This window comes from Diaphorina citri, unplaced genomic scaffold (assembly GCF_000475195.1).
Source record: "Diaphorina citri unplaced genomic scaffold, Diaci psyllid genome assembly version 1.1 scaffold260, whole genome shotgun sequence".
Classification (NCBI taxonomy): Eukaryota; Metazoa; Arthropoda; class Insecta; order Hemiptera; family Psyllidae; genus Diaphorina; species Diaphorina citri.
In genome coordinates, this window is record NW_007377697.1 from 88633 (window position 1) to 111427 (window position 22795).

General features: G+C 36.9%; 1 protein-coding gene across 2 annotated transcripts; it reads right to left on the bottom strand.

Annotated features, from left to right (window-relative positions):
- Window positions 1-1465: 1465 nt before the first annotated feature.
- LOC103506763 lies at window positions 1466-22680 on the bottom strand. 2 transcript variants are annotated; one of them, XM_008471163.3, is made up of 11 exons: window positions 22463-22680; window positions 22057-22186; window positions 8549-11544; window positions 8082-8199; window positions 7180-7375; window positions 6408-6571; window positions 5585-5811; window positions 4928-4996; window positions 4125-4360; window positions 3450-3794; window positions 1466-3281 (listed from the first exon to the last, which is right to left on the bottom strand). In XM_008471163.3, the coding sequence occupies exons 3-11, from the start codon at window positions 11507-11509 to the stop codon at window positions 1829-1831; spliced, it is 5769 nt and encodes a 1922-aa protein (XP_008469385.1). In that variant the 5' UTR covers window positions 11510-11544; window positions 22057-22186; window positions 22463-22680; the 3' UTR covers window positions 1466-1828. The 2 variants fall into 2 exon arrangements, with proteins under 2 accessions (XP_008469385.1, XP_026677548.1); XM_026821747.1 differs by lacking the exon at window positions 22057-22186 and having other exon boundaries at window positions 22294-22680.
- Window positions 22681-22795: the final 115 nt, after the last annotated feature.

The following is a 22795-nucleotide window of genomic DNA, read 5'->3' on the forward strand; positions in this document are numbered from 1 at the left end:
AATTTAAATTTAAACCATAAAACTGTTTCTTAAAAAAATAATACATACCTACATCATATTTTACATATTATTAAAATAGAAAATACTCTTAATAAATAATAACAAAGAAATTGGAAAAAATAAATTAACTTATAAACTTGTTTCTTTTATACTAAATATGATTAGTATTTGTGTATTGGTCTCAGAACCAAATATCCGTCAAGGCGTATCCCGCAGGTTACATTTTAAAAACTGATGCCATGATTAAGAATTGGTGATTCTCATGATTTTTTTTTATTATCTCAGAAAAAACTATAAAAATTAAAAAAAATATTGAGACTAAAACGAAGAAAATGCGTTCACTAGATCGTGAGATACAGCTCTCGGAACATGAGAGTCTCAAGCACGCCGATATCATACCTAGCGACAACACTGTACTCCCGTGATGACGTCATCTACCAATATCGCACGACGCGCTGTGAGCTTATTACCATAGGGATTTGGGTTAGGGGCTCAAAGAGATCGAATAGGTACCTATCTACGCATTTTGTTATCACTATTTTTCAATAGGTATCAGCTTAGGTACTTATACCTATTTTCAAATTTAGATATTTTCATTCCATTTTTACTTTCTATTACCTTTACGTATAGGGAACCTATACAAGGTAATGAGAAAGTATTGCAATCGGTCCAAATTTTCAAAATCGGGAAATGGGTGGAAATATCCGTTTCGGGGTGCCCTGATTCCAAAAAAGTGGTTTTCAGCCCATGGTCTGTACGTATGTATGTATGTACGTACGCTAAGTAGGCTGGCACATTTATTTCGATCGAGAAGAATAATATGAATAGTATGATCTCCACATACCAAACATCCCTGCTCAAAGTTCCGCTTTATGTAAACACTACCTACGTAGGTACCTACCTATATGATAATAATAGTGCTTATTTTTACTGCTCGCATAGGACTGATAAGTCCCTTTACTCCAGCAGTAGGCTACTACTATTATTGTGGTCAAATTCTCAAATTATATTGAGGATAAAATTCCATACCTCGGCTGGGATTGAAGCCACGCCCTCCTGTTAACCAGTCGAGCGCCTTGACCTCTACACCACCACAGGATACTCAGAAAAACAGTCAAATTAGCAGATACAAAACGCAAAAACCAAAGAAAACGATGTGATCAGATTAGCAAGAGCCAGAAGAATTTCTTTTTTCATGGTTGGTTACGTCCCACGCAATGTTGCCAAGCGTCCCTACGCTTTAAAAATTTGAATCTCATTATTTTTCCCGCGCACACTTTGGGGACGAATTTCTTAGAGAAGAAATACTTTTTTTAAAAAAAATCTTTTCGGATCATTTATTATTTTTGACGATCTTTACGAAAAAAATACATTTGGACAGTTATATTTTTCATGAGAATCATCAATTGTTGGAATTTCCAAAGATTCTACAGAATATTGGAATCCAAACATAGGGAAAAAGTCCGCTGTTTCATAAAACAAAAATAATTTATCAATGATATTATTACTCTATAAAAAAATATAGGGAATTTCAAAGGGGATAATTTACAAACCCATTAATAACAATCATAATATGTATGTAGCATGTACGCTCTAGGGAAGGGGGCATTCATAATATAGGAGGCACAACTGCTGAGAAGGAGAATGAAATACTTTCAAATTAAAAAGTATGATTATCATACACTCTTTAAAAATAGTGAAGGTCTGAAGGAGGTTAACTCCTTTGAGTAATGTATTAGAAAGGTATCCCTGTAATGTAAAGTAATAGTATTTGTATTATTCTTAATTTGAACCAATAACTATGTACAGTTACAGTCATGATGAAATGCTAAGGTTCGCTTTTGTTTTCTTGTAAACTACTCTGTAAGTTGGGTCGAGCGTTCAGTAAACTTCTGATGAGATTTTTGTCATTTCTATTAGCTACTTGAGATCCAGATAAACTTCTTGCATGTCCCCCACCTAGTAGAGAGATGGGTGGAATGATACTTGTGCTAATGTTGGGAGACGTGGTGCGTGGACCATGAGGAAAGATCATGTAGTTAGGGAGAGGACCTGGACCCATATTGGCAGTGTTCTGATTAGGGTTAGCATGAGCATTAGGATTAGGGTTTGGGGTAGGACCTCTGACTGTAATGTTGTTATTGACCAGAGTGGGAAATGCTGCAAGGAGTAGCTCCCCACTAGTAGGAGGATTACCAACAGGAAATCTGAGCTCATTAGAATTACGCCTAGGTCTGGTGTTGATGTTGTTCTGTGCGGAAGGAGGTGCTAGGGAACGTATATTGGAGATAACAAGCCGAGGCGGAGTTCCTGCCTTGGAAACTCTAGGCATTGTATTGAACACTTTAGTATTGGCAAGACTTTGTCTCCTTGGATCAAATGTAGCCTGTATGTTGCTAGCTTGACTGAATGTTACAATGGGAGGGTTTCCAGGTGCAGAGGGAGGTAAGAAGAAGACAACATTAGGTTGAGAAGTGTTAGGGGAAGAGGAAGGCAGGTTGCTGTTCATGTTCAGATTAGAGTGGGAAATAGGTACTGAACTGCTGATAGATTTCATCTTGGGGATATAAGTCTTGGAAATGGAAACATCAGGTGTGATCTCTAAAGCTGGGGACGCCCTCAATCGTTTTGAATTAGCACCATTCATTTCGGGAGGAATATTATAAAGACTAATCTCAGGGGAGGATATAATCTCCACAGGTTTCTCAATAGGATTAAGCCCAGGCATGGGAGGTTTAGGATTAGACTTGTTCTTCACTAACTTGACGTTAGGAGGACGTTGTATTTGAGGCCACTTGGGTGAGGATAATTTACTAGCGGGATTCACATTGGTTGCTGGGAGTACAGAGACCTCGGGTGTCAGAGCTATCTGATTGACACTAGTAATACTAGTAGTGTTGCTATTCACATTACTAGTTACATTACTAGTGGCTGTAGAAGTGATACTAACCACTGGCAGCAGTACAGTCGACACTGACACACTAGAAGCAGTAGACTGAGTCTGTGCCTGTGGAGTATTGTTATCACTTGATACTACTGCAGAGTTCTTGTTAACAGGAGAATGCACGACACCATTGCAAGCTTGAATCCGATTGTTTACCGTGTTGATATACCTTTGAGATTTCGAACTTGCGCCTTCTTTCAGCACCAGATTTCCTTCCCGGAAATATTTCTCCAAGATGACCAAATGTCTGAGGAAACTGGACTGGTTGCCATAGGGTCGCAGTAAGCTCTGATAAAGTTTCTTCGTTTCAGTATCAAACTGAATTGTTGTATTGAATCTGTAAGAATAATGAAAACTTGTGATATTAAAGGGAACCAATTTTGGCGTGTTGTAAGTTTGTATTTCAAACTTACTACGCCAATGTTTATTTATACCCACAAGTTAATAAGTACACAATTCAGCATAAAGAGAGTTTTTGTACAATAAGAATAGTAAGTCGACATACCTTTCCAAAGTTGCTGAGCTTGATTTGGTCGGGTTACTAATGTCCAAATCTGTATGCAGTACTATATCATCTTCCCCTGGCAACTTCACAGGTTGTTCAGGCGCAGGTTCAGGCGTTGAGCGCTCCTCAGGTTCTTCTTTCTTCGGGGATTTTTTCGATTTGGAGGGTGATTTTTTCGCTCGCACCGGTGACTTTCTACCATCACTGGATTCTTCGGATTTTTCGATCGAGGTTTCTGCTTCAACTGTTGAGGTTTCAGTTTTAGCCGCTGCGTTAGAATCGTCGCTTGACACAGGCTTGTCATCGTTTGTGTCGTGGTCCGTAGAGTGGTTTTTGTTCAACAATCTGGAACAAAGAACAATTCCAGCCTTGTTAGGTTGGAGGGTAGCGGGTCTGCCTAGTAAGCGCTGGGTCGTGGGTTCAATTCATGCCCGACCAAAACTTTATCCAAAACTGATCCAGACAGTTAAAGTTTGTTCTTGGAACGGTGGGCTTTTTCGTATCCTGTCCTCTTTCTTTCTCCAATTTTGGAAAGATAAGACCTCTGTTGTTACAGTTCCCTCTATCAAACCTCTAAAAAATAATAATACATTTCCAACCCACCTATCCTTAGAAACATTGTTTGTTCCCGGACAATAAAGGCCATAATAATAATAAAATAAAAGCATTACTCACGTGACTTTATAAGAATCGAAGAAATCCTTAGCACCATGAGTTAGATGAGTCTTCCTGGGCAGCAGCGTGCAGAAGTATTTACACAGCTTGCATATGTAGCTCGAATGTTCCACCATCTGAACTTCAATACCTTCTAGTTCCAGTTGAGCTTTGGTCGCCTCTCTTTCTGCCCGTGGCTCCGACACTTGTTTTGTCTGACGCTTCTCGCATACGTAACATCTTAAAGCTACGAGAACCTGTGATGGATGGGAAGAAAAAAGGTTTTAAAATGAGAAAAACCGGTTTTTATTGCGAAAACAATTATGAAAATTTTCAGAAGGCTTAAGGAGGGAGAGAAAGAGATAAAAAAAGGAGGCATACGTAATATCTTAAAGCTACGAGAACCTGTGATGAATGGAAAGAAAAAAGGTTTTAAAATGCGAAAAAAATGTGAAATTTTTCAGGAGGTTTAAGGAGAAAGAGAGAGAGAGAGAGAGAGAAAGGAAGAGAGGGAGGGAGGGTAGGTGAGAAAGAGGGAAAGAAAGAGGCAAGAAGGAGGGAGGGTAGGGGAGGAGAGAGCGGTAAATATACAGCTTTAGTGGATGTGCCGAATTGGCCATTTTTTCAGTACACAATAAGAGACGGAAGAAAAGGGAAATGAGAGAGATAGAAAGGGAGGGAGAGAAAGAAAGAGATGGAGTGAAAGTCTGACTTTTTTAAATAGGATGCTATCTATACACTGCCATGGCAAAGCGTGGCATTACTTCAAGGCCTTTGTTTAGTTTCCCTGAGCTAGGGCAACAGCCAAGCAAAGTTCAACTTACCCAATGGTAATGGTCAGAGCACAGATTTAAAGGTGTGGCAGATGTTAGTCTCTCCATTCCAATAGACAACTGAAACAAACAGAAGCGAGTTTATATAAAATCAAAATATCATCTGAGGTGAACGTTAATGAAACAACTGCTACATTAGACGCATGTGGTCTGTGTCTTAGCATGCCCATCCCGTAGTATGTCCCTCATCAGATGGGTGAGAAGAAATACAATACTTCCCATTTAGGTGCTGGGTCAACACGAGAACACCAGAAAGTAACCCGTTGAAATATTTGCAATCGAAAAACGAGTGCAAATTTTAGGTGCTGGGTCAACACGAGAACACCAGAAAGTAACCCGGTGAAATATTTGCAATCGAAAAACGAGTACAAATTTTGGTGCTGGGTCAACACGAGAACACCAGAAAGTAACCCGTTGAAATATTTGCAATCGAAACGAGTACAAATTTTTGTCGATCGATGGTGGGATTCGAACCCATGACCTTCTCCATGGCAAGTAAGCGCGTTCGTTAAAACCGGGGTAACCGTGCCCCCGTGCTCTTTGAAACTGATTTTTTTCTTCTTTTTTCACGAGAAGTAAAATTTTCACTAAAATCGAACCAAAAATTACGAATCCTTGATAAGGTCTGCAATTCCTGTATTATTATACCTTATTGCGCAACGTTCTCCGGATCTTATGGAAAACCTTCTTGGTGACATTATGAATGCCATTGGCCGTACAGTCCGGGACATGACACGGGATGTTTTCCTGCGAGCGCTTCTTTTTCTTCTTCACAGGCACGGGCGTGTCTTTCTCCTGGGACATGCGGATAACACGCCGATAACACGCGTCGCACACGCACGAATCCGAAGACAGATTGGTTCCCATTGCGGTGACTGAAAAGAAATTCACGAGTTTAGACATCGGGAAATGGAATTTTATAGTTTCTTTTAGAATTCGACCATGATGTCACTTTAAAAATAGTTTACCAAATACATAAGTAAGACTTTGTTTAGACTGCGGGAAGTGCGGGAGTAAAGGGACTTTTCAGTCTCATTCTAGCAGTATAAGCCGGGTATATTCTATTCTATGAAGTATACAGGGTGAACACGAAAAACGTTACCAAAAGCCTAGGGTAGATTTCTGAGGTAATTTCCAAAAAAAAAAAACATTTGTTTTTTTTTTTTTTTTTTCTATACAACCTAGAAAGTTTACATATTCTGGAGAGTTCATTGTAATGGTTAGTACATTAATTAGACTTACTTTATCATGGACACTCGTTCCTGTGTTGAAAGCCCTTTAAACAGCAACGAGTGTCCAATTGTCCATGCTAAAGTCTAATTAACCTAGAAGGCTGAAATTTAGTAAGAATATTCCTATATGTTCTAGATGGGCCATAACAGGGGATTTTGCCGAAATCTAAACCGATCTCGAGTTATGATCAATTTTCCATGGCGACGCACGGGTAACCTAGTAAAGTTTCAGCACTCACTTGACTTGAGCACATGGTCCTGTAATTCCAAACTCTTCAGCTGTGCAATGTGACAAGGTGTATCCAGAGTTCCAAACTTCGTGTAGCAGTAATTGCAAACGTCCGCACAAAATCGTTCCGGATGAATGGAAAAGGAGGAGCTTTTTTCGGGGATGACGATTTTCCTGGGAAAATTAGATAGAGCAAATCAGTGGCGGTATTTTCCATAAGACAATTTATTTATTATTACAAACATTGAAAAAAAAGTGAGAGAAATTTCCAAGAAGATGCAAGAGAGAAAGCTACAATGGCAGAGATACGGGGAAAGAAGAGGTATTAACTATGTAGGAAAGAGAGTCGCGAGTTTAAAAGTTCAGAGAGTGAGAGAGGTAGACCTAGTGGGAAAATTGCGTAAGATAGGATCTAAAGGAAAAGAGGATAAGGACTTAAAGGGGCTGAATGGCAAAATAGATCTCACTGGAAAAGACTGACTAAAAACACCGACCGCGTACAGACGGGAAAATGTGAAAAAGCAGATTGCAGACGGGATACGTTTCACTACATATGTGTTGTTCTCTTAAACCTATAAAATACACGAGACTGCTGGGGTAAAGGGACTTTTTAGTCTCATTCGAGCGGGATAAACAAGGTATATTCTATGCTAGGTAAATTTTAGTCTTTTCAATTTTATTTTAATGTAACATATCTGTTTGAGTAGTATGCTGTGTTATCTGGCAACCCAGACTTTGGGCAGCCCATCAATAAATTGTTATTAATTGTTTCTCTCACTTACTTCCTGGTAGGTTTGACGTTGCTATCATTCTCAGCATCGGCCAATATAGCTGCGGAATTACAAGCGGCAGTATTTGCGCCAGAATGAGAACTGCCACATGTGGAACTACCCGCAGATTCCTGGGCACTACTAGCAGCAGATGGGACGTCATCTTTCTCTACCGGACCAACGTAGGTGAGCACTCGGTAACTGTAATCTGGAAGAAGAATTATGACTGTATTGTTTTTTACAAAGCCTATGGTACCTGAGATCAATCAATATGATTTCCCAAAATTTTCAGCCTTAAGATACCATGTTTTTAAGGCAAAAAAAAGAGCGAGAGAGAGAGAGAGAGAGAGAAATCTCATTGAAGAATTATGAATATACTTATTTGGTGCTTTTTACAAAGGTTTTTCATACAAGTCAATTAAACAAATAGGATCAATAAAAATAGAACGATATTAACAATTACGAATGATTTAATCAAAATGAGCCCTTTGTACCTACACTTTTTCACTTACCTTTTCCTAAAGGAAGAAATTTAATGCAATCTGTAGACTCTATGACATTCAACAGCTTTTATTATTATTTAACTGAATAAATTGTTAGAGTTATCAAAAAAATTATGGGCGTAGACCTCCATTCCTGTAGGATAAGGAATGTCGTGTGATGTTTACACCAGATTCCCCCCCCCCCCCCTAATTTTAGGGCCGAATTTAAAGTTACCGTGTTGATATACTTTGATGTTTACCCCAGTTCCCCCCCCCCCCTCCTAATTTTAGGGCCGAATTTAAAGTCTCATTTCACGAAGTCCTATATGGCCAAAATAATAATATACCTGTTCCTAGCGAACAAAGCACGAATTAACTACATTTGTAAACTTATCGACATTGATTCTATAGACCTGATTAACTTCTACCAACCTTGCTTGTAATGATTATTTGGTTTGTAAAATGATATGGAAGGCGATTGGGAGCATTCAGGATCAAACAAATTCATCAGGGTGAGTGGAAAGTTCTTGTAATTGAGCTTGTGAACGCGCTGAAATGAAAAAAGAGGTAACAGTAAGATCGTTAATAATAATAGTAGACTTTCGTATTTGTAATACAGTATCCACTTAAAAAATAAAATCCAAATAAATAATAATAGTAGTAGACTCTATCTGGCCGTGGTTTAGACCTGAGGAATATTCTACCACCTAGTTCTTCAAGATTATAATTTCGATGTAGAATTTACGTAACTGTTTTAGTGAACGCGCTCAGGGCTTGTCATAAAAACGAGATCGAATAATTTGTCCCTTATGTTTTTAACTATCGTTATCATAAGGCTCAGATGTCTGACTAGTAGTTCCTCCATTAATATTGCTCCTACTTTGGGATAAAATACTTACTTTTGGGCATATTTTGTATTCTAAAGTATCTTCTGTCTCCATATGGTCAGCATCACAAGTCTTCTTCTCGCCATCTCTCTTCCGTGTTAATGTAACTTTCAGTGTTCCAGTATAGTTCTCGTCTTTTTCTGCACACGTTTCCTTTATTCCAAAGCTCACCTTGGACTTCTTGTTAGCATCTTGCCCCTGGACAGACAATTGAGTAGCCGACTGTAACTTGAGGTTCTTGAGGAAGTCCGTTTTCTTTTTAATCTCGACCAAAGAACAGGGGAATTCTTCCAACTCTCTGAGCTCATCTGACTCCTCCAACAAAATACCTTTGAAATCATTCTTCAATATGTCCTGGTCTTGGTTTTTTGTTCTAATATTGGAGTTTTCTTTAGGAGTTGAATTTTCAAGAGTAGATTCAGTCTTAATCTTCGCAGTGACGAGAACTTCAGAAGAACTTGATTGTTCTCCTATGATTTCTTTCATCTCCTCATCAGGCAAATTTTTCTCCTCCTTTAAACCACTGTCAAACTCAGTAGAGATATTTTCATTCATTTCTAATGCTTCACACTTCTCTACGCTCTGTTTTTTCTCAGCCTCAATCATGTCGGTGTCTTCATAGAGGGATACATTTTCATCCACTTTAGTTGAAATAAGATCAGGGGAAATGAAGTTTCCTTTGACCTTTTCAACATCATTGTCAATTGAAACATTTAAAACCGCTTCCACTGATACTTTGGTCTCTTTAGACTTGTCACCTTCGAGTCTTTTTGATTTGTCTATATTTTCCAATAGACCAGTCTCAGGATTCAAAAATGTCTCATCATTTAAAACTATTTCTGGTTTACTAGCAGTGTCATTTTCTTTCATTGAAGTTTTACTCCCAGTAGTTTTTGGACGTTCAACTTTTTCGATATTCTCTATGACTACTTCATTGGATTCTTTTTTTACAAGTCCAGCTACATTAGATTGTTCACTCTGAAGTATTCCTTTCGACTCATTTTGTATGACTCCTTTAGATTTTGCTATCTGCACGACTTCGTTAGATTTTTCTGTGGGCACAATTTCTATAGCCCCTTTATTCTCATTGATTTCATTGGGCTTTTTACTACCTACAACTTTATTAGACTCGTGAGCGAGTACAATCGTCTTGGACTCGTCATTTTTAATATTAACATTATCTATATCACTTGGGGGATTCTTGATAGGAACTTCATCACTAGTAGAATTATTATCCAATTCAAAAGTATTTTGAGCATTACAAACAGGAGTGTCAATATCTTCTGCTTTATTTACAGATTCTTTGGTTGACAAAGATGATGAAGAATCAGGTTGATTTTCAATACTCTTATCAACATCATTATTAGTTTTTTCGCATATTTTCATTTCTTTATTATCACAAGATTGTTCGTCAATCATATTCTTTGGTTTATTTTCATCACATTCCGGTTGGTATTCAGTCACACTCAGTAATTCCGATTTTAAATCAGTATTATGATTGGGCAAAGTACATTGAGATTTATTGTCTTCCTCAACACTTGTGTTATCGTTTTCGACATTCTTCAAATTAGTTAAACTAGGATCATCCACACCTGACTTTTGCTCTTTGTCTTTCATTTCAAAAGTATTATTGCTAGCAATTGGGTTTTTATTAGGCGCTTTGGGTTTAAATAGTGATGATTCTTCGTCATCAGTAACACAAGTATCAGTGTCTATGACAAGAGCATCACTGTCAGTATTATCTGTTGTATCATCTGTAAAAATATTCAGCCTTTTGATTTTATTGCCGGATTTTGATACAGGTTTGTTATTGATGGAGAACGGCACCACGAGTTGAGTTTTTACAGGTGGTACTTCACACGTTTGTTCAGTCTTGGATTTAATCTCTTCTACTTGATTGTTGTTGGTAAACAAATTAGAGATGGTTTGTTCACTAGTCATAGGAATTGATGCTGGAGTTGATAGACTAATTACTTGATCTATTTTTATGTCCATACTATTGGAATTGTTTTCGCTAGTAATACTATTGAGACTTGATCTCCTAGATGTATTTGATGCGGTATCAGAAACAACTAATTCACTTCCGTTTGAATCAACAGCCCAAATATTGCCACCAGTCTTTTCGATGCTCCTTGACTTCTTTTTTCTATGTTTTATTTTCATTTGAGGATTTGTTAATTTAGTTATTATTTCTGATTCTTTCTTGAGGATATCTTCACCATCTTTTTCTTCTGATTCACTTTTACTATTTATACTTGTAGCATCATCTAAAGACGGTCGCTTGGATTTGACTTTCTCAACTACTACAAACTCTTCATCATCCAAGTCTTCATCTTTAGAAGTCACTGATAAAGGTGTGCTGGATGACGAATTGGAATCTTCAACGATTTTCTTGACTTTTTTCTTGATAACTTCTTTGTCCGGAAATATGGGTGACTGTGCTTTCCTCTTTCTCTTGCCATTCCGTAAAACAGATTCTTCAGCAGCAGTGGATTTCCCTTTCTTTGGCAAAGGACTACCTTGACTTTTTTTAAGAATCTTTTTACCAGGGCTAAGTTTTTTGGAAGCATCCTGGTTTGATTTTAACGAAGAACGTAATTTTACTTTACCTACTTCTTGTGCAGCATTAGATCTTAAACTTCTTTTAGCTGCCCTCTGTTCACTAGTGACAGGACTTTTGCTTCCAACAGTGTCATTTTTAGTATTCACTTTTTTAACAATGGGTTTGTCATCTTTTAATCCTAGTTTTGGTCGTCCCCTTAATCTGGGTAGATCTTTAGGTGAACTCTGGCCTGGTGATTGGATAGCCTTCTCCATTGCAACTACTTTCCTGTTGTACTCCAGCAACTGATCTATTACTGTGGGTGTTTCATCTGTGACATTATTAACAATACTGATGTACTTGGGAGTTGAATATAACCCTGCCTTTCTTCTGTTGACTACTGGTCTATCCTCAGTGCCATTGTTTTGCATAGTAATTCAAATTACATTTTAGATCAAACTGCCCCCTGAAAATAAAAATGACATTGTTAAATTAAAAAAAAAAGGGTAAAAATACAATTAATTTACTCGAAAATGTTTTGAGTACCCTGTACCCATAAAAAAACCCTTTGTCAACCAACTAATTATAAGCAAACACAAACATGATGGAAGCATTGAAAGTTCAAATGAAATAGATCCAAAAGTATACAAGCATGTCCATTCAAAAGAAACAGAATGTGTGTCCACATACTTGGAAAGCACTTAAAATTAGCTATTTACAATATCCATACAATTATATACAATACCTAAGTATGTTACAAGTAAGAAAAGAGATATTATATGATTCTGTGTCACAAACCCAAGAACCTATAAGTAGGTAAGTAAGTATTCCTCTATGTATTTTCCAAGGTATGAGGCTCAGGCCTGAGTTGCAAAAGATAAATGTAATTGAGGTTTTGAGATATTTTTGTGTTTTTAATTGGATGTAAGTAAGTAAGTACAGATTTTAAGTGGTATTATTAACAATATGTTCAAGTTATACCTAGGTACAGAGGAAAAATATCAAATACTTAAGTATGTGTTTGAAAAAAGGGCCTCTGTTATTTTCAAATTTGTTTAGGAAACAATTTTTCAATTTGTTTTTTAGCCATTATAATACATAGGCCCTTATTCCAGACAACGCACTTCGTGCTCGGGAGGGGGGCTTCGCCCCCCTCCACCCCCCGGGGGCTTCGCGTGTTCGCTACGCGGGGTTGCGTATACGGTCGCTCGCACTTCGTGCTCGGGAGGGGGGCTTCGCCCCCCTCCACCCCCCGGGGGCTTCGCGTGTTCGCTACGCGGAGTTGCGTATACGGTCGCGCTGCGCGCTCCCGGGGGCTTCCCGCGGTGTTGTGCTTGGGGTCGCGCTTCGCGCTCCCTTGCTTACGGTCGCGCTGCGCGCTCCCGGGGGCTTCGCGGGGTTGTGCATGGGGTCGCGCTTCGCATCTGTCTGTCTGTGTGTGAAGAACGGGCACAACCGCACGAAGCCCCAGGAGCGCGCAGCGCGACCGTAAACAAGGGAGCGCGAAGCGCGACCATATGAAAAAAAAAATTCCGGAGGGACGGACCCAGCTTGTTGGCATTACTATATATGACCAGTGAGATTGCGAGTATCCTGAGCTTCACCTACAAATGAGACAGCCGTATTCGTCGGAGACATAAATTAAGGTAGGTGGGTACCTATAGTGTAGGTACCTATCTACAGGGTGGAAAATAATATCAAGCGCGCCGGGAGGCGCGCGAACGTCAAGAGTTCGCAGCACCGCCCGGCCTATATTAACACGAAACAGAATTTCAGCGACTTCAGTACCTACTAAGCTTGAGGGAGTTTCCAGTCTTACAGGGGCAGTATTAACAAACAAAAAGGGTCACATAAAATTAGAAATTTTTTGGCCTTTCATGCAAAGTTCGTGCTTTCATGTTTATAAACTTACGAGTAAGTATAAAGACACAACTTCCTCTTAATACAATGAATACCTCTTATATTTTGACCAAATACATCCGTAAGTCAACTTAGCAGAGTGGTTTTATTATTTTCTCTGTTCTTTGGTTGCTCTAACAAAATAATAGAAAATCGTGAGAGAAATGTTTTTATGTCGACTAGGATTACTATGAGGTTTTGCTGCGAAAGTTACTTTTATTATTTCTTTGTTTTTCTCTAACTCTTTGCTATCAAGTCAACCATAATTTAACATTTAACTACCGTACTGGATACTGTCAAACATTGAAAAGGTTTTTATTTATTTTTGTCATTCTCTACCAACGAACCACCCCGTCTTATTTATGCCTGGTTTTATAGTCATTTAACAGATCTAGTGGATATTAATCCCTTGAGTTTTGACTTGAGAGAATTTTCCTATTCATAAGCACAGGAAAAATCATACTAGTCTGCTTGTAAGTCCAAGACAACTTCCACTAAGGGTTAATGCCTATGAACTTTATCAATTGTTCGAATCAAGGCAAATACTCCTGAGCTCTTCATACATTATGTATGGAGTATGGCGATTACAGTTTACTATGCTTTCACTTATGCTTGTAGTAAACAACGTTCAATGCCAAGAACCAATGTTACATTGAAATTTAATTTGGGACGAAGATCATGCATCTTTTGTATTCTAATTCAACCATATATTAGCCAGGTTGCGTAATATGATGTAATGGTGCTACAAAGTGCATTCATGGAGAGAAAATATTTTGATCGCTGATACCTCGATACCTACTCGTACTTATAAGCATTGATGTCAGATTGATAGAGAGTCAAAACGATTGACAGACAGTTAAGGTCCTTAGATTTTAGGTTTGTGATCATCAGCATCTACTGATTCCAAAACCTTTTGTTGGCTCTTGGTTTCAGCGTGTTTTCTAAATTTTCAGCACAAACTACTAGCTTCATAAATAAGTTGAAATTCCAGTTTAACTGAGGCCAGCGTCTCTTCCTGGGGAGTTCGAATTAATACTGCGGCACTGTTTTGCCTACAAGTCTGCCCGGCCGTGTTGGACCAAATAAATTCTCTGTACGGCCATAACAATAAACTTTAATGCAAACAAAAACTCGCTGTTGTTATCTTGTTAAAATTTCTGTATGAGTACTTTGTACGTGAATACGTCATTCTGTATCTTTGAGGCTTTTAACATTTACAGTCTTTGCAAAATATGCTTGCTAGGAGAGAGAGTTGTTTATATTATTAGTGGATGTGCCAAAATTGCCACAGTTTTTAAAGCATAGTGAGAAAATGAGAGTGAGCACCTATTGAAAGTGCCAACAATACCATGAGCAGTTTATAGACAAAATCAAAAAAGAGAGATCCATAAATTCACGAAAGAAAATTCGGAAATAGATAGTTGAGATAATACCTAAATCATCTACTCTGATTTCCTGATTGAAACATGGTGACAGTTTTTTCCAGAACCGAATCAAATTATGGAGTCTATTCAATCAATCTCTCTAACATCTAATACATATTATGTGATGGGAAATCCATAGAGTTTTCTTCTTGGTGAAAATGAGAAAGGACTTGTAGTTTGGGAAAATACTACCGTGCAATATGTCTATTAGTATTATTATTAATGCCTAGGTAAGTAGCATATAGTGGTTGAGACTTTTGCCTCGTTAACAGGGAGGGTGCCGGTTCAAGTCCCAACAAAGACTTGAAATTTTATCCATATCTATTCTTGTTCCCATTTTCTCCTCTTGCTTCATAAGAATTATTATTTCTATGAACTCCACTGGCTTTCTCTGTATCTAATAGGACTGGCACAGCAGTATTAATTGTAACAGTGGAACATACGAAGTGTGGCTAATACTAAAGTACAATTGGTTAGCACGTTTAATTTGCTAAGTTCACAACAATGACAACAAATGTAGGTGGAAAATGTTTTATGAATGAAAAAAAGCATTAGACGGACTACAACCACGATACCTCTTGAGTACCTGAGTATCTCTGGCTTATCTTGACTTTCAATCCTACACTTAACTAAGCTTTCAATTTTTGGCTTTGGCTTTCGATAAAAATGATAAAATTCGTTATAATAAAAAAAGCTTCAGAATTCTAAGTCACAAAACTGAGGGTAATCCACTAAATTTTTATATATCTCTATGCATTTGAAACTAAATTCATTAAATTGTTAGCGATATTATTCCAAGGGGTAAAACAATTAGTTTACTACCTCTATATCATAATATACGTAGCAGTAAGACTATTGAAAGACTTGTCTTCCCAGTCTAACATACATTTTTATTGGAAGGTACGTGAGCTGCATTTAACTGCATTATAACTATAAGTAATGGAAGAATTCAAGAATTGAAACAAATAGATCTAGATTCTAGATCTGTTCGAAATCTCCTATTGTGACCAAAACAACTGAAGAGAATCGACCAAATCAGAGCATAAACATTATGATGGAAAGTTTGTTATGATATTACTGCAGGCCATGGCAACACCGTAACCTAATAGATATATTAGACCAGACCAGAATACCGGGGTATTATGTATTTAATGGTTAAATGCATTCAAACTGGACCAGCTCTAGCACTAATCACAGCTAACTGGCTTCTGACCGGAGATCGTTGATGCGGTTTGCCTATTCAGTGGAAACAAATCAATACCGGAATCGTAAATGATATATCGGTTTGATAACAGATAAGGTTTCTCTATTATCTATTACAGTTCTGATCTGATTCATGCAGTTCAACTGAGACGTGCTTGTTTTGTAAAACAACAAAATAGCCAAGTGGTCAAGACGCTGGTCTGAGAAGTGGGAGGGCGCGGGTTCGAAGAATCAAAGCATGGAATTGATTCGTCGGGAACTGGTACATTCAACACCGTTAAGACGATGGCTTATTAATTACTCATTATTATAAACTATAGGAATGCACGTGAATGTTATTTTAGCAAAAGATTAGTGGAGATGCCAAAATACCTAATCTAACACAATGCTTAGTAATTCACATCCACTAATTTAGACCCAAGCTAACCAATGCTATGTGTTTTACCACATCCACTAATTCTAACACCTCTACTTCTCTCACACCCTCTAATACTCACCTTCATTTCAGCAAGCGTGCAATGTCACATCACCTCACATATCGACTTTCCTAGTGCTGAAAGAAACCTTACAACTGCTTTTGTCTATCAATATTCTATTTTATCCGGAAAATTATCAGAGGTCCCTTCATTACTCGTGGGTTAAGAGAACATATTTCAAGTTTATGTTTTTTACCGCTTACCGATCAGTACTTATCAGCTAGGGTGTTGTACGGGCAGCCATAGTAAAACAAACAATAAAATTACAGAAAATACAGACTACTATAAATAGAAAGAATTACGTCTTGTACAATATAGCTACATCTTATTGAAAATTTATTTTAGCTACAATGGTTCTGCTCTTACGTCGTATATGGTAACCATAAATTTTCAATTTATACTTTAACTTTAAAGGAAAGATATTTACGCTTAATTTAATTAGAAATACTAAGTATTAGGTAAAAGAAAAAAGTTCAAGGATTGAAGAAAACTAAATGTTTTTGTTCATGAGGAACTGCATTGCTCCTGTTCTTTCTACGGTTCCTATACTACAGCGACAGTAGAATATTAAAATGTCTGTTCATAAAATGTCATAGGACACAGTAGGATCGTGCTTATTTATTTCTAAACCCATGATCATCTCGGCATGTCTACTTAGTGCTCTTTGTCTGGTCTCTGTATAGATTTAATGATGTGCCAGACGGATCTATTTACATGAGACTAGAAGCTTAGCTAGTAGATAAGGGTAGGAGGGACTCCCAGACATTATGATCCTGTGGATCAGGTTCAGAAGACAATGTTGCCGCTATGGTTCGATCCAGGGCCGTATTTAGAGGGCCAAGGGGCCCGCCCTCCTTGGGCTCTCATTTTGCTCCTTTACTATGGGCCGGACTCCGAAAAATTTGGAGCATTCATTCCCCTTCCTCCTGGTACATCACTGTTAGGACTCTTGTCCCCCCCCTCATAGATTCGTAGAAGCTTAACCCATCCTTTAGGGCTGTTTGCCCCTACACCTAAGCCGGAGTGGGCTTTTTGTGTATGCCCCTCCCCCCTCAATAAAATACGTGCCTGGTTCGATCCCATTAGTTTTACTTTGGGCTGCACCCACAAACCCTTTTGTATGAGCTCAGCATGATATTTCTCTTCTTGATTCTCACGATGTACCAAACAGGTGAAACCTGACTTTATCCGATCAGGGGGAACAATAGGAGAAAAGCAGTCAAACTTTATTTGTTTCTATAGCATCCTTCCACACTTCTTTTCTTATGAAAAATACTAGCATGGTCCAAACTTTAGACTTTCTAGTCACAATGACCTCTAATTCTAAAAGGGTTAGTTTTCAATGTTCAAAATATAATGGTCTTGATCCCCACAGAGATTCAGAGTTTGATGTATTTTATCATGAGGTTATCAAATAAAAGAGATGTCAGAAGTTCTACCATGTAATATTGTAACTTAGTATTAGACGAGAATCTGCTCTTGGATGTTACCGCCTACATTAAGACATATAGACTTCCAAACTGCTATTGTACTATATTAAATTGGAAGAAGGAGTAAGAACTTGAAAAAATATTAATAGCATAGATAGTGGAGAAGAGTAACCTAAAATCAATTTACATATTAAATTTGAAAGATCAAACCCATGCACGGACCTCTAGGGCTGGAAGCTGTAGGCACTCCATTTGTTTGAAATTTTAAATGTGGTTGAACTCTTAATCCGGAAGTGCGATGATCATTTCTGCTTTCACAAAGTAGAAAAAACACTTCTGATTTTTTCAAAGCCAATATGAGTTCATTAAACGCCAACGGATTGAATTGATTATTGATTTGAAATGATTCAATGTTGTATCATTGAACTACGTGTATAATATCAATGAACTTATTATTCTTTAGAATCAGTCATTGACACTTTGAACTTTTTTGTCACATTATGTAGCATCGAGAATAAATATTTTAAATGTCAAAACTGAATCAAACTTTGTCTACGAGTATACCAGTCTGGACGTAGCAATATCAATGAGGTGCTGTAGGTGTTGGAAGTCTGACACTCCATTTTATGAACAAAATACTGGCTCTTGAGTAGCACTGAAGCATCAATTCCAAACATCTGATTGGCCAAAATTTATTTCAGTCTGACTTGAGAGTGAGAATTTGTGTTCATAAATACGGCTGTAAGTCTGAGATTACAAATTGAATATTCCTCAAAATACAAACTGAATATATTTGAGGAAATCCCTTTGGTTCAGAAGACTAAATATTCTAAACAGTGTAGTAAACGAAAGCATACCGAGTCAGATTATCTCTGAATTGAGATCAAACGAGGATTTAAATATTTGAGGCTTGTATCCAAGGCCATTTTTGAGGAGAAATAATTATCGGTTCTAGGTTCCTCTGAGGGATTCACTGATATTGAGGTTGGTTCTCAATTTCGGTCAGCTACTGACATGCAGAATGTAGGTTTGTAGGTATCGTACAAGTTTATTTTAATAGCTCTTTATAATGCGATAAAGACCTATTAAGTTATCGATTTTTTTATTAATTATAGGGCGCAATGCTTGACTCGAAATTAACCTATTTGTACCCAAAGCGGTGTTTGGCATTACAAAGGTGCCTTGTAGATAGCTCCTGTTCCTTCTCTGTCCAATTTCAGGTCTTAATTAGTAGGTACACCATGAGATGGAAAGGGTTAAACCACAAGCAGTGGTCAAAATGAAAATCATCAAATTATTATTGACTGAATATTAATACCAGGTTTATTCTGCTGGGGTAGGATTGTAAAGTCCCTATGACCCCTATTTTGTACCAAATACATAAGACCTTGTTTAGACTGCAGGAGTAAAGGGACTTTTCAGTCTCATTCTGGCAATATAAACAGGGTATATTCTATTCTTTTTTCTACAAAGACTGAGGACCAAATATTCAGCGTTTAATTGAAAGCTTAATGTATAATGCGGTAGATCGTTTTACAATGTGATTAGCTAGAAATTCGTAATTTAATAGCTAGGTAACCGGATAAACGCATCTAAAAGAAAAGATATAATAGAGGTGTAAGTGTGGCATTAAAATCAAAACTTATCGTGCTTTAGCATCAAATACAACAGTCCAATTAGTTCTATTCGTAAATGCTAAGCGATAAAAAGTTACTACTAAGTGGTAAGTAGGGAATATACGGGCAGTAAATTGTTAGTTACCGGTCTTTAAAAATTAATGCAAACATGAGCTTGTTAAATTTTGATATTTTTCAGTGAAATCGACCACACTTCACTGAGACGTCTCTCATTTAGGATTAAGGTTTTTAGTTCTTCAAAGTAGGTATTAGCCACGACTCTCACAAGATCTGCAAAGAGGAAGAGTAATCAAAATGTGAAAAGAATCTCCGTGCTTAACAAGAAAGTCGTTTCCGCATTTTGTTTTCAACTCAAATGTGAAATTGTTCTCCTTTGTGGCTCTTAGGGGGAATGACTCCTCTGTGGCTCCTCTGTGGCTCGGCATTGCAATAGTCCTAAATTAAAATGGACGCGGCACACAAGGGATCAGGAAGAGACCGCCTTAACATAGGGGGAATGAGTTTTATTCTGAAATTTGCACAACTCAAGAGGTTATAGACTCTATTCAATGAAGACTCTAGAAGTGCCCTCTACTGTCATAATCAAGAGTCTAAATACGAGACAAAATAAAACACAATAATACGTAACGTAATAATTATATTACCTATAAAAGAAAAAGAACAGTATAAAATTGAAAAAAGTTATTCCATCACAGAACTGCATTATCCATTAAAACAATATTCACAGGTTATGAGAAAGCAATAAAACAATAATAGAAGCACAAAATAGCATTGTAAAAATGCTATGTAACAGAGAAAGTCTCATCAAAATTGCAGCAGCAATAATAAATTGAAATGATAAATTTTAAAGTTTAACCCTGTTGGTAGCAGAATATACCTAAAGAAGGGAGATTCTGGGCGAAGAGAAATTATCCATAGAAATTTTAGAAAGGGTTTCTGATCTGAGTTCGAATTTAATTAAATGGTAAAAATTGAATTAAAAACCGTTTTTCGCAAAGAATACTTGTTCCTTCAAAATAGAAGATTCCTAATTAAAGAAGTTCATAATTAGATATGTATAAGAATATGATTCAGGTTAAATTAGAAAGATTTAACTTGTGGTTTACCTGCAACTATTATCAAACTTGATGGACCTACGTCTAACAAGTGAGAGGCAGAGAAATGGAGAAGTTAATGTTTTTAGTGGATGTGTCAAAAGTACCAAATTTCCCAAGGGTCTAGAGACTCTAGAGGTAAGGAAAGACAAGGAGAAGGAGAGATAACCAGATGATTTATAACATTTATAGTGGATGTGCCTGTACAACATCTTGAGGCTTGAAAAGGGAACCTTCTAAGTGGAAACCAAGTGCTATTGTTACCTAGCTTGTAAGACAGTTTGATGAGCATCAAAATGAAGACACTGACCATGACATCAAGCCAAAGGTCATATCTGAATCTGATTGGTAGGAATTTATATTATTCTCTTGAAAAAGTGCTTTGAAAATTATCATTCGCGGAAGTCAATACACTTGAAAAAAACCATTGGTAATGATATCACGTTCTTGTCTAATTGCGCGAATGGGTACTTTGTATTTCTTTGTGAAAAAAAAAAAAATAATAATAATAATAATAAAAAAAAATAAAAATTTGCCATTAACAGTAATATTTCAATTAGCTATGAATACCAACCAACTTAGCATTAAAAAATTGCCTTGCAGAAATTACCATTAAAAAAGAAAAAATAATAATAATATTTTTCAATCATCCTTGTAGAAATTAGGTTCCACTTTTTTTAAATTCCTTTTTAATGAGAGTTGACTTTTGAAAGTCACAACGTTTTGATTGAATTTCAACGAACTTGTTATTCAACAATGTTAATTTACAAGTTGATCGAGCTTTTACTTGAAGCAGTCAGTAATGTACTTATTCAAAGTTCAGTTATACACTCATGGTGGATTTCACCAATGACTTGATAAGAGATTTAACTAATGGGAGAATTTTCAATAATCCAAAAATTAGTTTTTAATGGTCCAAAAAGGAGTTTTAGTGATCCAAAAAGGAGGAGTTTTGAAAACTCCTGTTTTTAGTCCGTCCTTCCTTTATTATTACAATAGTAATAAAAAGGTATAAGGGACGGACTATTGTATTCGCCTCGGTGTCGTCTGTAATTCAATCCCTGGGAATACTTAAAACACATCATGCTCTTCATAAATCCAAGTTAGATTTCCCCTATTTTCCCCAAATAACAGGGCCATTCACATAGATCAAAGTGATGAATGTACACTATATATCTTGAATCATTTAATTGCATGGCTGTTGGCTGTTGGGGTAAATGCAATCATATGATCTCTGGAGATAGGTCAAGAAAATGGTTTGAGATTGCATACCCACAGCAGAACCTTCTTGACACAGAAAGTAAAGTAATGTAAGCAGAACCTTGATTTATCAAAATTCAAAGGAGAGGCTAATTTGTTTGTTATACTTCTTATAAGTAGGTGCCAAATTTTATGTTGTAAAAAGATTTCAATATGTTGTTTTAAAGGTAAATGGACCTTTTTGCCCTCGTAGAAAGCAGTCTTTAGTTATATCAAGGCTCTACTCTATAAATTAGCAAAATCCTGGGCTAAAGACAGTAGATAGTTAAATGCATGCATGATTTCTATACATAGGTACCATTGTAGTTCAATCAGCTTTTCCCATGATTGATTGTTATTATATTCCCTCAAGACATTACAAATAGTGGGCTAAATATAAGTATGGATTATTAACAGAACTACCCAACGTACTGTGTAGATATTGAGTCCCTTCCCATGTATAGCATATAGAATCAACCGAGATAATTGTTCCCAAATCACCCAGTGCTTGATATGTAGATACAGTGCTCCAAAGCCCTATAGACCCAAGCAGAATATTGAACAATGTTGTTTTACCTAAAGTAATTATTGGATGGAGTGGTTGATCATTTCAAGAGTCCCACTGCATGATCAGGTGAAAATATCTATGAAAGTTCCAATATCAGTTCTGGATGTGTGCCAAATACATCAACATTCTTTCCATTGACTGGAAGGAATTAAAAACAAGAATTATCTTCAAATGACTACCATGCACTAGATTCTAAAGTACTACAACTAGATAATGTGATATGAGTATAGTAAAGAGTAAAATACCTGAGAACTGAAAGTTCAATAAACAATTTTACAACCATGGTTGTGATGGTTGGAGAAATTTTTCTTTAGAAAATGTTTTGATTTTGAAAACTCAGCTGTTCTCCAGTTTCTCAATAACAGGCTGGGATATCTGATTATCCTCAATAGTTCATGATACAGCACAACTTACATGTCAAATATGTTGTGAAAATTTATCACTGCTATGAGAAACACACAAATATTTGCATAAAACTGTAAATTTCAATATAGAAGGTCTTTTTGTGAAAAATGTCTACAACTTGAAAGTAGATAAACAAATATTAGAAGGTAAACATAGATAAAGATTTACAGGGGAAAAAAAGAAACTAGTAAAACACATTTTGTCAAATGTTCATTGGTATTGGATTAGAATAATTATATCAAAAGGTGTTTTCTAAAAGAAAAACTAAAATCACAATTAAAAGCGGATAATAAAATTTTTATTAAATTTTCTTTTCGACCATGTTGAATCAAGAGTAAAAAA